The following is a 12866-nucleotide window of genomic DNA, read 5'->3' on the forward strand; positions in this document are numbered from 1 at the left end:
ACCTAGGCTGGAGTGCAGTGGTGTGATCTCAGCTCACTCCAACTTCTGCCTTCCGGGTTCAAGCGGTTCTCCTGCCTTAGCCTCCCGAGTAGCTGGGATTGTAGGCAGCTGCCACCATGCCTGGCTAATTTTTGTATTTTTAGTAGAGATGGGGATTTCACCATGTTGGCCAGGCTGATTTCAAACTCCTGACCTCTTGACCACTCCAGCCTCCCAAAGTGCTGGGATTACAGGTGTGAGCCACCGCACCTGGCCCCAATGTTTTTTTTTTTTGTAGACATGGATTTCCCTGTGTTGGCCAGGCTCATTTTCAGTTCTGATACTGAGAAACGATTCTTCACAAAGGTCACACTGATCAGATTCATGTTGGTGTATGAAAAGACCTACTCTTTCATACCCTTATCAGTCTTCTCAAACATTTTGACAATTTGATATTTATGCATATTTAAAATCATGTAGTTTTTCTTTAAACTTCTATTTTAATGAGACATTTTGATAACCACAAGTCCTTTTTGTTTCAAAGTCTGAAGATTAATGAGGAACTATAATGATCTGTTAGCTTCCTTGTCTAAAACAGGTACAGAGAATCAAATGATTCAGAATAAGGTGAGCAAACCAACCAAAGAAGGTAAAGTAAATGCAAAAGAAATTCACATAAAAAGAAAAATCTGTCAATACTGGCCGGGCGCGGTGGCTCATGCATGTAATTCCAGCACTTTGGGAGGCTGAGACGGATGGATCACTTGAGGCCAGAAGTTCAAGACCAGCCTGGCCAACATGGTGAAACCCCGTCTCTACTAAAAATACAAAAATTAGCCTGGCATGGTAGTGGGTGCCTGTAATTCCAGCTACTCGGGAAGCTCAGGCAGGAGCATTGCTTAAACCTGGGAGGTGGAGGTTGCAGTGAGCCAAGACTGAGCTGTCACACTCTAGCCTGGGGGACAGAGTGACTCCATCTCGAACAGAAAAACCTATCAATACTAACATGATACTAAAGAGAAAAATAATACATATATATGAAAAGGCATAGTCATCTTAAATATAGGGTGATGTCATACTTCCCTTCAGCTGGAAGGTGATGTGAGCTTGCCCAAGGCCAGCCAGGAAGTGGGTGACCTTTGTTCTGAACTCAGCTCTGACCTCAAGGTCCAGCTCATGACCACTGGGCCCACTTTGACACAAATTCCGATTCCTTCATTTGAAAAACAAATGATTGCTGGCGTTGTCAGCCTGCCTTATTTACCTCACAGGGTTGTTGGACAAAATCATCTTTTGTTGGGATTAGGTTAGTAGTTAATGTATGCAAATGACTAAACTTGGCCTGATTGTCATATAAGAACAAAGTACAAAAAGCCCAGTTTCCTCACCTGTTTTCTGGCTGCAGCCTCCGCCTCACTGGTTCAAGCGATTTTCCTGCCTCAGCCTCCCTAGTAACTGGGACTACAGGTGCGAGCCACCACACCTAGCTAATTTTTGTATTTTTAGTAGAGATGGGGTTTCTTTTTTTTTTTTTTTGAGATGGAGTTTCGCTGTTGTTACCCATACTGGAGTGCAATGGCACGATCTCGGCTCACGGCAACCTCCGCCTTCTGGGTTCAAGCAATTCTCCTGCCTCAGCCTCCCGAGTAGCTGGGACTACAGGCGCGAACCACCATGCCCAGCTATTTTTTTTGTATTTTTAGTAGAGACGGGGTTTCACCTTGTTGACCAGGATGGTCTTGATCTCTTGACCTCGTGATCCACCCGCCTCAGCCTCCCAAAGTGCTGGGATTATAGGCGTGAGCCACCACGCCTGGCCAAGACGGGGTTTCACTATGTTGCCCAGGTTGGTCTCAAACTCCTGACCTCGAATGATCTACCCACCTCAGCTTCCCAAAGTGCTGGGATTACAGGCCTGAGTCATCGCATCTGGCCTCACTATTATACGAGGCTGGCGTACTGAGCTTGGAAAATGGGGCAGACAGGCTGTGTCTTGCTCTGTCACCCAGGCTGGAGTGCAGTGGCACAATCTCAGTTTACCGCAATCTCTGCCTCCTTCATTGAAGTGATTCTTCTGCCTCAGCCTCCCGAGTAGCTGGGATTACAGGCATATACTACCATGCCCAGCTAGTTTTTGTATTTTTAGTAGAGATGGGGTTTTACCATGTTGGCCAGGCTAGTCTCAAACTCCTGACTCCAGGTGATCCACCCACTTTAGCCTCCCAGACTGCTGGGATTACAGGCGTGAGCCACCACGCCTGGCCAGATATTTACCATTTCTGTTTCTCTTTCTTCATTCCCAAAGACCCAAGTGTCATTCCCTTCAGTATGAGGAATTTCCTCTAGCATTTCCTACAAGCAAAGTCTGCTGGAAATGAACTCCTTTAATTTTTCTTCATTTGAGAATGTTTTAACTTTACTTCCATTTCTAAGTTGCTTCTCCATAATCTATCTGCTTTTATTTTTCAGTATCTTCAGGTAGTCGCTTTTGCATTTTTTTCAGTTTTTAGTTGTAATCAGTGGGACTTATATTGGTAAGTCACACTGAATCAAAATTTATTTATTTTTTTAGAGAGTCTTGCTCTGTCACCTAGGCTGGAGTGCAGTGACGCGATCTTGGCTCACTGCAACCTCCAACTCCCGGGTCAAGCAATTCTCACACCTCAGCCTCTCGAGTAGCTGGGACTACAGGTGCCCACCACCATGCCTGGCTAATTTTTTGTATTTTAATAGAGAAGGGATTTTACCATGTTGCCCAGGATGGTCTCGAACTCCTGACCTCAGACAGTCTGCCTGCCTTACCCTCTCAGATGTGCTAACATTACAAATGTGAGCTACTGTGCCTGGCCAATAATGTATTTTTCATATGTGATCATTTCTAATATTTAAAAATATTTACAAATACCTTACTAAGTTAAAGTCAGAGGAGTATATAGAGTTTACATGGGCAGGTTTCCAGTTTCCCAAGAATACTCTTTTCCTGTAGATACATAAACAAATAATTACTAATGGTGGGAAATTAAAAAACAAATTATTTTACCTAGTTAGACGCAGTTAATGCTAGTAAGCACTCTCTGACACCACCTATAACTGGTATTATCGGAGTTCTTTTAAACTCCTGGTAGCACCCAGTATTGTGTTGTCATGCCCTTCTTAGTCACTGCTGAGTAACCTAGTCCACTGTTGATTTACTTCCTTTTCCATGGAGATTTAAGCCATGAGCCTCCAGCACAGTACCAGCTTCATCCATTTTATTTATCATCATATCCCCAGGCACACAGTAGATGCTCAATAAATATTCCCTGAAGGAATGAGTAAACATATGCTGATCCTGGCATCTTCTTTTTTTTTCCAAGACAGGGTCTCACTCTGTCACTAAGGCTAGAATGCAGTGGCATGACTGTGACTCACTGCAGCCTTAACATCCCAGGCTCAAGCGATCCTCCCACCTCAGGCTCCCGAGTAGCTGGGCTCACAGGCACATGCCACTATTTCCGGCTAATTTTTGTAGAGATGGGGTGTATTAGTCTGTTCCCAAACTGTGATACATACCTGAGACTGGGTGATTTATAAAGGAAAGAGGTTTAACTGGCTCATGGTTCCACAGGCTCTAGAGGAAGCATGGTTCAGGAGGCCTCAGGAAACTTATAATCATGGCAGAAGGCAAGAGGAAGCCAGCGCATCTTCACATGGTGCAGGAGAAAGAGCATGAGAGAAAGTGCTGTATACTTTTAAAACAACCAGATTGGCCGGGCGCAGTGGCTTACACCTGTAATCCCAGCATTTTAGGAGACCGGGGCAGGTGGATCACAAGGTTAGGAGTTTGAGACCAGCCTGACCAACATGGTGAAACCCCATCTCTACTGGAAATACAAAAATTAGCCTGGCATGGTGGTGAGTGCCTGTGATCCCAGCTACCCGGGAAGCCGAGGCAGGAGTATTGCTTGAACCTGGGAGGCAGAGATGCAGTGAGCCAAGATCACGCCACTGCACTCCAGCCTAAGCAATAGAGTGAGACACTGTCTCAAAACAAAGCAAACAAAACACAACCAGATCTCATGAGAACTCACTATCACGAGAACAGCCAGTGGGAAAATCCACTCCAATGATCTAATCACCTCCCACCAGGTCCCTCCCCTAGCATTGGGAATTACAATTCCACATGAGACTGGGTTGAGGACACAGAGCCAGACCAGATCATGGAGTTTCACTGTGTTGCCTAGGCTGTTTTCAAATTCCTCAGCTCGAGCAATCTTGGCCTTCCAAAGTGTTGGGATTACAGGCGTGAGCCACCATGCCCAACTGATCCTGGCACTTCTGATCTCCATTAACCTTCCTTATTTTTTTATTTTTTATTTTTTGTGAGACAGGGTCTCACTTTGTTGCCCAGGCTGGAGTACAGTGGTGCAATCTTGGCTCACTGCAACCTCTGCCTTCCGGGTTCAAGTGATTCTCCCACCTCAGCCTCCCAAGTAGCTGGGACTACAGTGTGTGCCACCATGCCTGGCTAATTTTTATATTTTCTGGTAGAGATGGGTTGGCCAGGCTGGTCTTGAACTCCTGACCTCAAGCAATCTGCCTGTCCTTGGCCTCCCAAAGTGCTGGGATTGCAGGCATGAGCCACCTCGCCTGGCCACCCTTCCCTATTTTTTTCTTCATCCCTAGCACTTATTACTGCATAAGATCCTTTATTTATCATAATTACTGTTTGCTCCCAGTTTCCTCCTACGTCTAATGTAGGTTCCATTAGGGCAGGGATCTTCACCTGTTTGAGATACAATAGTGTATCTCTAGTGTCTAGTCTGGCATGACATATAAGGTACTCAGTAAATATTCATTAAATGAATAATCACGAATCAAAGGTAATTCGTCCTTCCTCACTAATATGCATGACAAATCTGTAATAACTTTTTAACTCAGGAGAGTTTAGTACATGCTGGAAGACTACAGGACACTGGCTCTTTTTCTCTTTCATACTTGTTTTCTAGCTGCCATCCTTTTTTTTTCGAGACGGGAGTCTTGCTTTGTCACCCAGGCTAGTGTGCGGTGGTGCAATCTTGGCTCACTACAACATCCACCTCCCAAGTTCAAGCGCATCTCCTGTCTCAGCCTCCTGAGTAGCTGGGATTACAGGAGCCTGCCACCACGCCCACCTAATGTTTGTATTTTTAGTAAAGACAGGGTTTCGCCATGTTGGCCAGGTTGGTCTCGAACTCCTGACCTCAAGTGATCTGCCTGCCTCAGCCTCCCAAAGTGCTGGGATTATAGGCATGAGCCACTGCACCTGGCCTTTTACTGCCATCCTTGTCCCTGCCTTCTCAGGCAGGTACTAGGAGTTGGACAACTCTGTCCATAGCAGGGGTTAGAGCAGGGACCCACATCCCTGCTTCCTGATAACTCTGCCCTGGGACACATCCCTGACAAACTTGTACAGAGGGACCTTTTTTTCTTTTTTTTTTGTTTGAGATGGAGTCTCATTTCTGTTGCCCAGGCGGGAGTGCAGTGGTGCAATCTTGGCTCACTGCAATCTCCATCTCCCAGTTTCAAGCAATTCTCCTGCCTCAGCCTCCCGAGTAGCTGGGATTACAGGTGTTCACTACCATGTCCAGCTAATTTTTGTATTTTCAGTAGAGACAGGGTTTCACTATGTTGGCCAAGCTGGTCTCAAACTCCTGACCTCAGGTGATCCACTCTCCTTGGTCTCCCAAAGTGCTGGGATTACAGCCGAGAGCCACCAAGATGTTCTATAAAGATAGCACCTACAATCTCAGACATAGGGCCCTCTCCCAAGCTAGTTAGACATTTTTCACTAGAGAGAAATGGATGAAATAGGCTAAAAGAAGCTTTTCCACCTTTCTGAAAATTGAATATCCCTTTGGGTGTGGGTGCGGAGATCAGACAGATCTCGATTCAGATCCCACCCAGCCACTTACCCTGGCGTGAGCTTATTTCTTCATCTGTGAAATGATAGTGTTCCATCACGCAGCAAGATAAGCGCACCATCCACATTATCTGTTTCTCTTGGATAACTGCATATCTTCTTTCTAGCCCTTTCCAATATCATTTTCAGATGTACCTAATATAGAAACTCCAATGAACAAAGCTACTTAGGAAACGTAATTATCACTGAGTGTGATGGTTACAAAAGGTTTTATGGTTGGGGTTAACCCATGTTGATAATTAACTTTATGAATATACCTTTCCACTTCAGTCTATCGTAGTGAACACAACTGGTCACATTTGTCTCTGACATATGAATATCCTGTAGGAAACAAGAAAATGATTATGATACAATCAGAATATGCTGAAGACAAGTTAAACTCTCGCCAGCAGGTTCTTAAAAATCACAAGGTCTCTTCACCCCACCTACCCCCATCCCCAAAAAAGTAATAATTCAAGTCATTATATATATATTTGAGACAGAGTTTCACTCTTGTTGCCCAGGCTGGAGTGCAATGGCGTGATTGAGGCTCACTGCAATCTCTGCCTCCTGGGTTCAAGTGTTTCTCCGGCCTCAGTCTCCCAAGTAGCTAGGATTACAAACACCTGCCATCACACCCAGCTAATTTTTTGTGTTTTTAGTAGAGACAAGGTTTCACCGTGTTGGCCAGGCTGGTCTTGAACTCCTGACCTCAGGTGATCCACCCGCCTAGTCTTCCCAAAGTGCTGGGATTATAGGCGTGAGCCACCGGGCCTGCCCCAGGTCATCATATTCTAAAGAGCAATTTCCAGGAGTGTCCAAGGGAGATGACACAGTCATGGGTTCTTAGTTTCTGTTTGTGGTTGGGACAGTAAAGCCCTTCTCTCATCCCCCTTTTCCACTTATCCCTAGACACAGAAACCAAAAACCATAGCTTCAGGCTGCTGAAAGCCTAAGACAAAACAAAACAGAGTAACAGCAAAATAAGATCTTACTGAGATTGTCCTGACCCCCAAATCATATCCCAGAAATGTTGTATTTTTTACTATCTCATTGTTTTACATGTAAAATTACTGTAATAAAATCAGAATATGAGGGGAGGGTGATCTCATATTACAGTGGGATCATTTCAAATATTTGGTTATAGTGCCTTCTCCATAGCCTGCTTTTCTTTAAGGGTGCCTAATTTCTCTGTTCAGCAACGCATGCTTCTATGTATGAGTGGCACATGGCGGGGGGAGTGTGGGTGTGTGTGTGCATGCCTTCTGTTCTTTTTTTTCTTTTGAGATGGAATCTCACTCTGTCACCCAGGCTGGAGTGCAGCAGCACGATCTTGGCTCACTGCAATCTCTGCCTCCCAGGTTTAAGCAATTCTCTGCCTCAGCCTTCCGAGTAGCTGAGATTACAGGCACCTGCCACCATGCCTGGCTAATTTTTTTGTATTTTTAGTAGAGATATGGTTTCACCATCTTGGCCAGGCTGGTCTTGAACTCCTGACCTCGTGATCCACCTGCCTTGCCTCCCAAAGTGCTGGGATTACAGGCATGAGCCACCACGCCCGGCCCATGCCTTCTATTCTTAAGGACAGAAAGGTGCAGTTGACCATGGGCCCACATCAAATGGTGCAACACTATCTTCAGCCCCGTAGAATTTGGAAGACACAGCTTTACCTGAGAGTCCTGAATGGCTCTTCTTGGAGTGACCAAGGCTATAGAGAACAGTCTCAGGAGGGTGGTGGCCCTCCGAATTGTGAACCGGTGAACCTAGAAGGGAAACCTCCTGCTACAATAACACAGCAAGGCGATGTGATGAACACTTTTATTTACAAATATAATTAAAAGCTCTGACAGTTATCATGCTCTTCCTTGGAACCTGAAAAATGTTTTGTTTTTAAAGTGCATGCAAAAGAAGTAAAGCCTTTTTTTTTTTCATCATTTTTTATTGTAAGAAAATACACAGTTTGAAAGTGTGAATAATGCAATATTTATGACCAAGAAATGGGACTTAGGAAGGGAAAGGGAAATAAAGAAAACGATCAAGATGATCTGATTGAGAGACAGTGTTGAACTCCAAATACTGAATTGGAAAAGGAGGAAGGTGGGGAGGAACAGGAGGAGGAAGTAAAAAAATTTGATCAGAGAAACAGTTAAAATACAATATGAAAATAAGTAATACCTCTCCTTAAATTCCTTCTATACACAAAATACACGATTTGCCAAAGCCCAATTTGTGCTACTGGGATTCTGTGAGCTCCTTAAGTGTATTCACATCCTCTGCAACAGCAGAAAATGATTATGATACAATCAGAATATGCTGAAGACAAGTTAAACTCTTGCCAGCAGGTTCTTAAAAATCACAAGATCTCTTCACCCCACCCACCCCCCGTCCCCAAAAAAGTAATAATATGTCACCACTGATATGTACATCACAATTAGTTTCTGTAAAATGTATCAAATTTTCAATCTTTAATAAAACTTTGTTTTTTTTTTATTCCTGATGAATAAATACCAAAAAAATAAAATAAAATAAAATAATGCAGCAGCTAGTTAAGGTGTAAGGCTGCGGATATTGTGTCTCTCTCCCCCTTGGCATTTATTATTATTATTATTTTTTTGCTTTACTTTCACAGATCGGTGGTAATGAGTGATTGCTTAAAGCAATATACATCCACTTTTTTTTGTTGTTGGTTTATTGGTTTTGTTAAAACTGTCTCCAAAATTTTCACTGAAACATTTTGAATCACATCAATACTGTGACGTGTACTATGAATAGAAGAGACGGCCAGGTTTTGGCCAGCACTGAAAGTTGACACGGGGGGAGGAAGGGGGCCCCTGATGGAGTAAGAATAAACAGGCACTAGTCCGACACGATGTCAGTAAGAGTAAGAGAGAGAGAGAGTGAGAGCAACGCCCGTTAAAATGGGGAATGTGGTTTTGCAGGGTCTGAATTTTTGTCTGTTTTCTTTTTTTTGTAAATGGCAAAAAATTTAATCTCATCTATAGTCCTCCTTAGGAAAATCTAATGTAACCAAATTCCCAAATCCCATTCTGAGGCTCTCCATGTCAAAAGTTTCAATCTCTCGCTCTTGCCTTTCCAATAGGTACTTTATTCTCTCGCTGCGTTCTTTCTGAAGGGCAGCCAGCTCCTCTTCAATCTGAAACAAGCATAAGGAAGTTCTTAATGGAAAGCATCTCCTGACAGGCACCCACATGCACGCATTACAGACACAGGCACACATATGACATGTACACACACACATACACACACATGACATAAACACAGGCACACATATGCACACATGACATATACACACATGACATACACACAGGCACACACATGACACATAGGTACACATCATACACAGGCACATGCACACAGAGGCATACATATGACATATACACACAGGCACACATGACATGCACACACAGACACACGACATGCACACAGGCACACATATGACATGCAGACACACATGATGCACACACATACACACATACGATGTACACACAGACACACATATGATATGTACACACATAGGCACACATGTGACATGTACACACAGGAACTAAGGGAGGGCCGAGGAAGGCTGGCTGAGTCCTGTGATCAATGAATCTAATCCATTATATTAAAAACTTGCTCACAAGAATAAAAATGTTTGGGGCCCACCTGAGACCGGCAACGCCACTCTAGCAAGCCCAGCAGCTGGGCTGATCTAGGTTAATGTCCTGTCTTAGCCGGGAATGGCTCAGGAGAAGCTAAAAGACACTCAAGCACAATTAGATTGTGCTGCTTTCCCATAGAGAGCCAAATGCCTCCTGGGTCATTAGTAATTTAGTTCTAGAACAGGGGCTGGGAAAATAGTCTGTGATGCTGGTCTCAGGGAACTACTGGAAGAAAGTGCAAATAACTGGTTAAGTGAATAAATGCTTAACAGCTTTGAGATGCCTTATGAAATCTTTTCTACTTCATATTCCTCAGAATATCTAAAGCAATGAATATTTCAGTTGGGATAACATTTATTATGCACTGCAGTATCAGCCTATCGTCATTTTAATTTTTTTTTAAAGAGACCTGCTGGTGATTTCCCTTGGTTTAAAAATAGCTGAAGAGCCAAATCTATTATACATTTGGCTTCCTTGTGCCATTTGGCAGCGCTGCTAGCAGCTCACAGTACCTTTCAGGTGTCACATCAATCCCCCAGCAACCCATGTCACTCTATGGCTGGGAACATTAAGGGTTTCCTAGCAGAGTAGCAGAAAGACTTAGGATGTGGGGTCAGACATGCATGTCTTGGTGTTTTGGCCTGTAGAATGGAGACAATGCCTACTTCACAAGGGTACCAGTAGCATAAAGCAGGTAAGTGAAAAGTGTCCACTTTAATCTCCAACTAAGGAAGTTTCCACATATGGCAGTTCCCTCAGCCACACCCCCTTCCACCCAGTGGCATGGACCCCCGGTAATGCCTTCATACCTTCTGCTCAAGATGTGCTCTGCGCAGAGACACCCTCTGCTCTAGCTTCTGGAGCTCACGTTCATGTTGTGCCTCTGTTTGCATCTTGATTTTGCTCTGGTAGGCGTTGAGCAGCTCCATTTCCTGCTGGAGCTGTAGTCTCAAGGCCTGGCATTCTGCTTCTTGAGCCTCATCTAGCCGTAACTGTGGGCACAGAAGACACACACTATCATGCACCCTTGCCTACAGCTCTTGGTGACTACTGGAAGAGGTTTCCTCATTTTATTGGTTCCCCCTCAAAAACACAGATGCTTTGGATACATTCAGAGTTAGAAATCAAAAACAGTCAAGTCTACCCAATGGCCTGCAAAGTACACATTCTTTTCAGTATGGTCTGAAACCACAGCAGCAGGCATCAGAAAGGCTACATAGCCCAGGAATTAAGCCTGTGGGCTTTGAAGTCAGCTCCTGGGCTTGAATTCTAGCCACAACATCCACTTGGTTGTGTTACCTTGGCACATTACCTACCTCCCTAGATCTCACGTTTCATCCTCAAGAAAATAAAAAAAATGGTTTCTATTGCCCAGGTGTGGTGGCTCATGCTTGTAATCCCAGCACTTTGGGAGGCTGAGGCGGGCAGATCACCTGAGGTCAGGAGTTTGAGACCAGCCTGGCCAACATGGAGAAACTCCCATCTCTACTAAAAATACAAAAATTAGCCAGGCATGGTGGCAGGCACCTGTAATTCCAGCTACTCAGGAGGCTGAGGCAGGAGAATCGCTTGAACCTGGGAGGCGGAGGTTGCAGTGAGCTGAGATCATGCCACTGCACTCCAGCTTGGGTGACAAGAGCGAGACTCTGTCTCAAAAGGAAAAAAAAAAAGAATAGTTCCTATTGTCTGAGATTGGTGGGAGGATTAAATGAAATAATTCATATAAAATCCTAGGCACAGTTCTCAAGGCATACTAAGTGTTCAATAAATAGTAGCTGTTATCATTATTTTGGTTTCAACTGATCATGTCCCTATTTCAAGATCTTTAACCCTAAAATCATTTAGGTATGCTTAGCTATAAAAAATGAATCCAATTTTCATAAAACTTGAGGAATACACCACAGTACTGTTATGCTCCAAGTAGTAACATTGGCACCCACTGTTGGCTATAAAAGTTATCTTGCAGCTGGGTGTGGTGGCTCACGTCTGTAATCCCAGCACTTTGGGAGGCCAAGGCAGGTGGATCATGAGGTCAAGAGATCGAGACCATCCTGGGCAACATAGTAAAACTCCGTCTCTACTAAAAATATAAAAATTAGCTGGGCGTGGTGATGCACACCTGTAGTCCCAGCTACTCAGGAAGCTAAGGCAGGAGAATCACTTGAATCTGGGAGGTTAGGTCGCAGTAAGCCGAGATCACGCCACCTCACTGCAGCACTCTAGCCTGGAGACAGAGCGAAACTCCATCTCGACAACAACAACAAAGTTATCTTGTTAGCCAGCCAATCCGAAACTCTAAGTGGTTCAAAATCTCTTCCCTGGCTGGTGGCTCACCTCTGTTAACTCAGTGTTTTGGGAGACCAGGGTGGGAGGATTGCTTGAGGCCTGGAGTTCAATGCCAGCCTGGGCAATATTGTGAGACCACCATCTCTATAAAATTTTTTTTAAAAAATTAGCTAGACATGGTAACATATGCCTGTAGTCCCAGCTACTTTGGGAGAGTGAGGCAGAATCATCTCTTGAACCCAGGAGTTTGAGGCTGCAGTGAGCTATGATCACACCACTGTACTCCAGCTTGGGAGATAGAGATCTTGTCTCATTAAAAAAAAAAAAATCTCTTTCCTAAAGAGGGTAGGTAGGCTTAATTTTAAGAAGCATATCTGCTTTGAAGCAGTGATGTCCAGATTATCTGCAGCCTCAAGTTTCCCTTGCTCCCTGCAGCACCTGAACTTTGTCTTTTTTTTTTTGAGACAGAGTTTCGCTTTTGTTGCCCAGGCTGGAGTGCAATGGTGCGATCTTGGCTCACTGCAACCTCTGCCTCCAGGTTCAAGTGATTCTCTTGCCTCAGCCTCCCAAGTAGCTGGGATTAGAGGCGTGTGCCACCACACCCAGCTAATTTTGTATTTTTAGTAGAGACGGGATTTTTCCATGTCGGTCAGGCTGGTCTCCAACTCCTGACCTCAGGTGATACACCAGCCTTGGTCTCTCAAAAGTGCTGGGATTACAGGTGTGAGTCACCGTGCCCAGTCTGAACTTCATTTTATACAAGATACCCAGATGCTGTGTGGAGAATGAACCAAGTAGAAGTGCCAACTTCTCTAAAGCAGAGTTGAAGGTTTCAGACCATCATCAGGACAGTATTTAGGAATGATGACCTCTGGTCGCAGGCTTGGTTTGGTTCCATTTTGGCAGGTCCTCAGCTTGGCTGAGAACTATGAAATTAGAACCCTTGAATCAGACAGTCCATCTGCCCTGAGCTCATCTGTGTGTTTCCATATTGACCACTTTTCCAAGATACTTATTCT

At 44.4% G+C, this 12866-nt stretch overlaps 1 protein-coding gene across 9 annotated transcripts in view; it reads right to left on the reverse strand.

The window, feature by feature from the left end:
* Positions 1-7817: 7817 nt before the first annotated feature.
* TAOK3 (TAO kinase 3) overlaps positions 7818-12866 on the reverse strand; it is a 210017-nt gene continuing 204968 nt past the window's right edge. For 8 of the 9 annotated variants that reach the window (XM_078337405.1, XM_078337406.1, XM_002753065.4 and 5 more), the window contains 2 exons: positions 10371-10553; positions 7818-9053 (listed from right to left, as the gene is read on the reverse strand). In XM_078337405.1, the coding sequence (XP_078193531.1) occupies positions 8892-9053; positions 10371-10553 (345 nt within the window). In that variant the 3' untranslated portion in view covers positions 7818-8891. Of the gene's footprint in view, positions 9054-10364; positions 10554-12866 lie in introns of those variants that run through there. The other variant, XM_054238959.2, reaches the window with a different exon arrangement.

This window comes from Callithrix jacchus, chromosome 9, assembly GCF_049354715.1.
Source record: "Callithrix jacchus isolate 240 chromosome 9, calJac240_pri, whole genome shotgun sequence".
Lineage (NCBI taxonomy): Eukaryota > Metazoa > Chordata > Mammalia > Primates > Cebidae > Callithrix > Callithrix jacchus.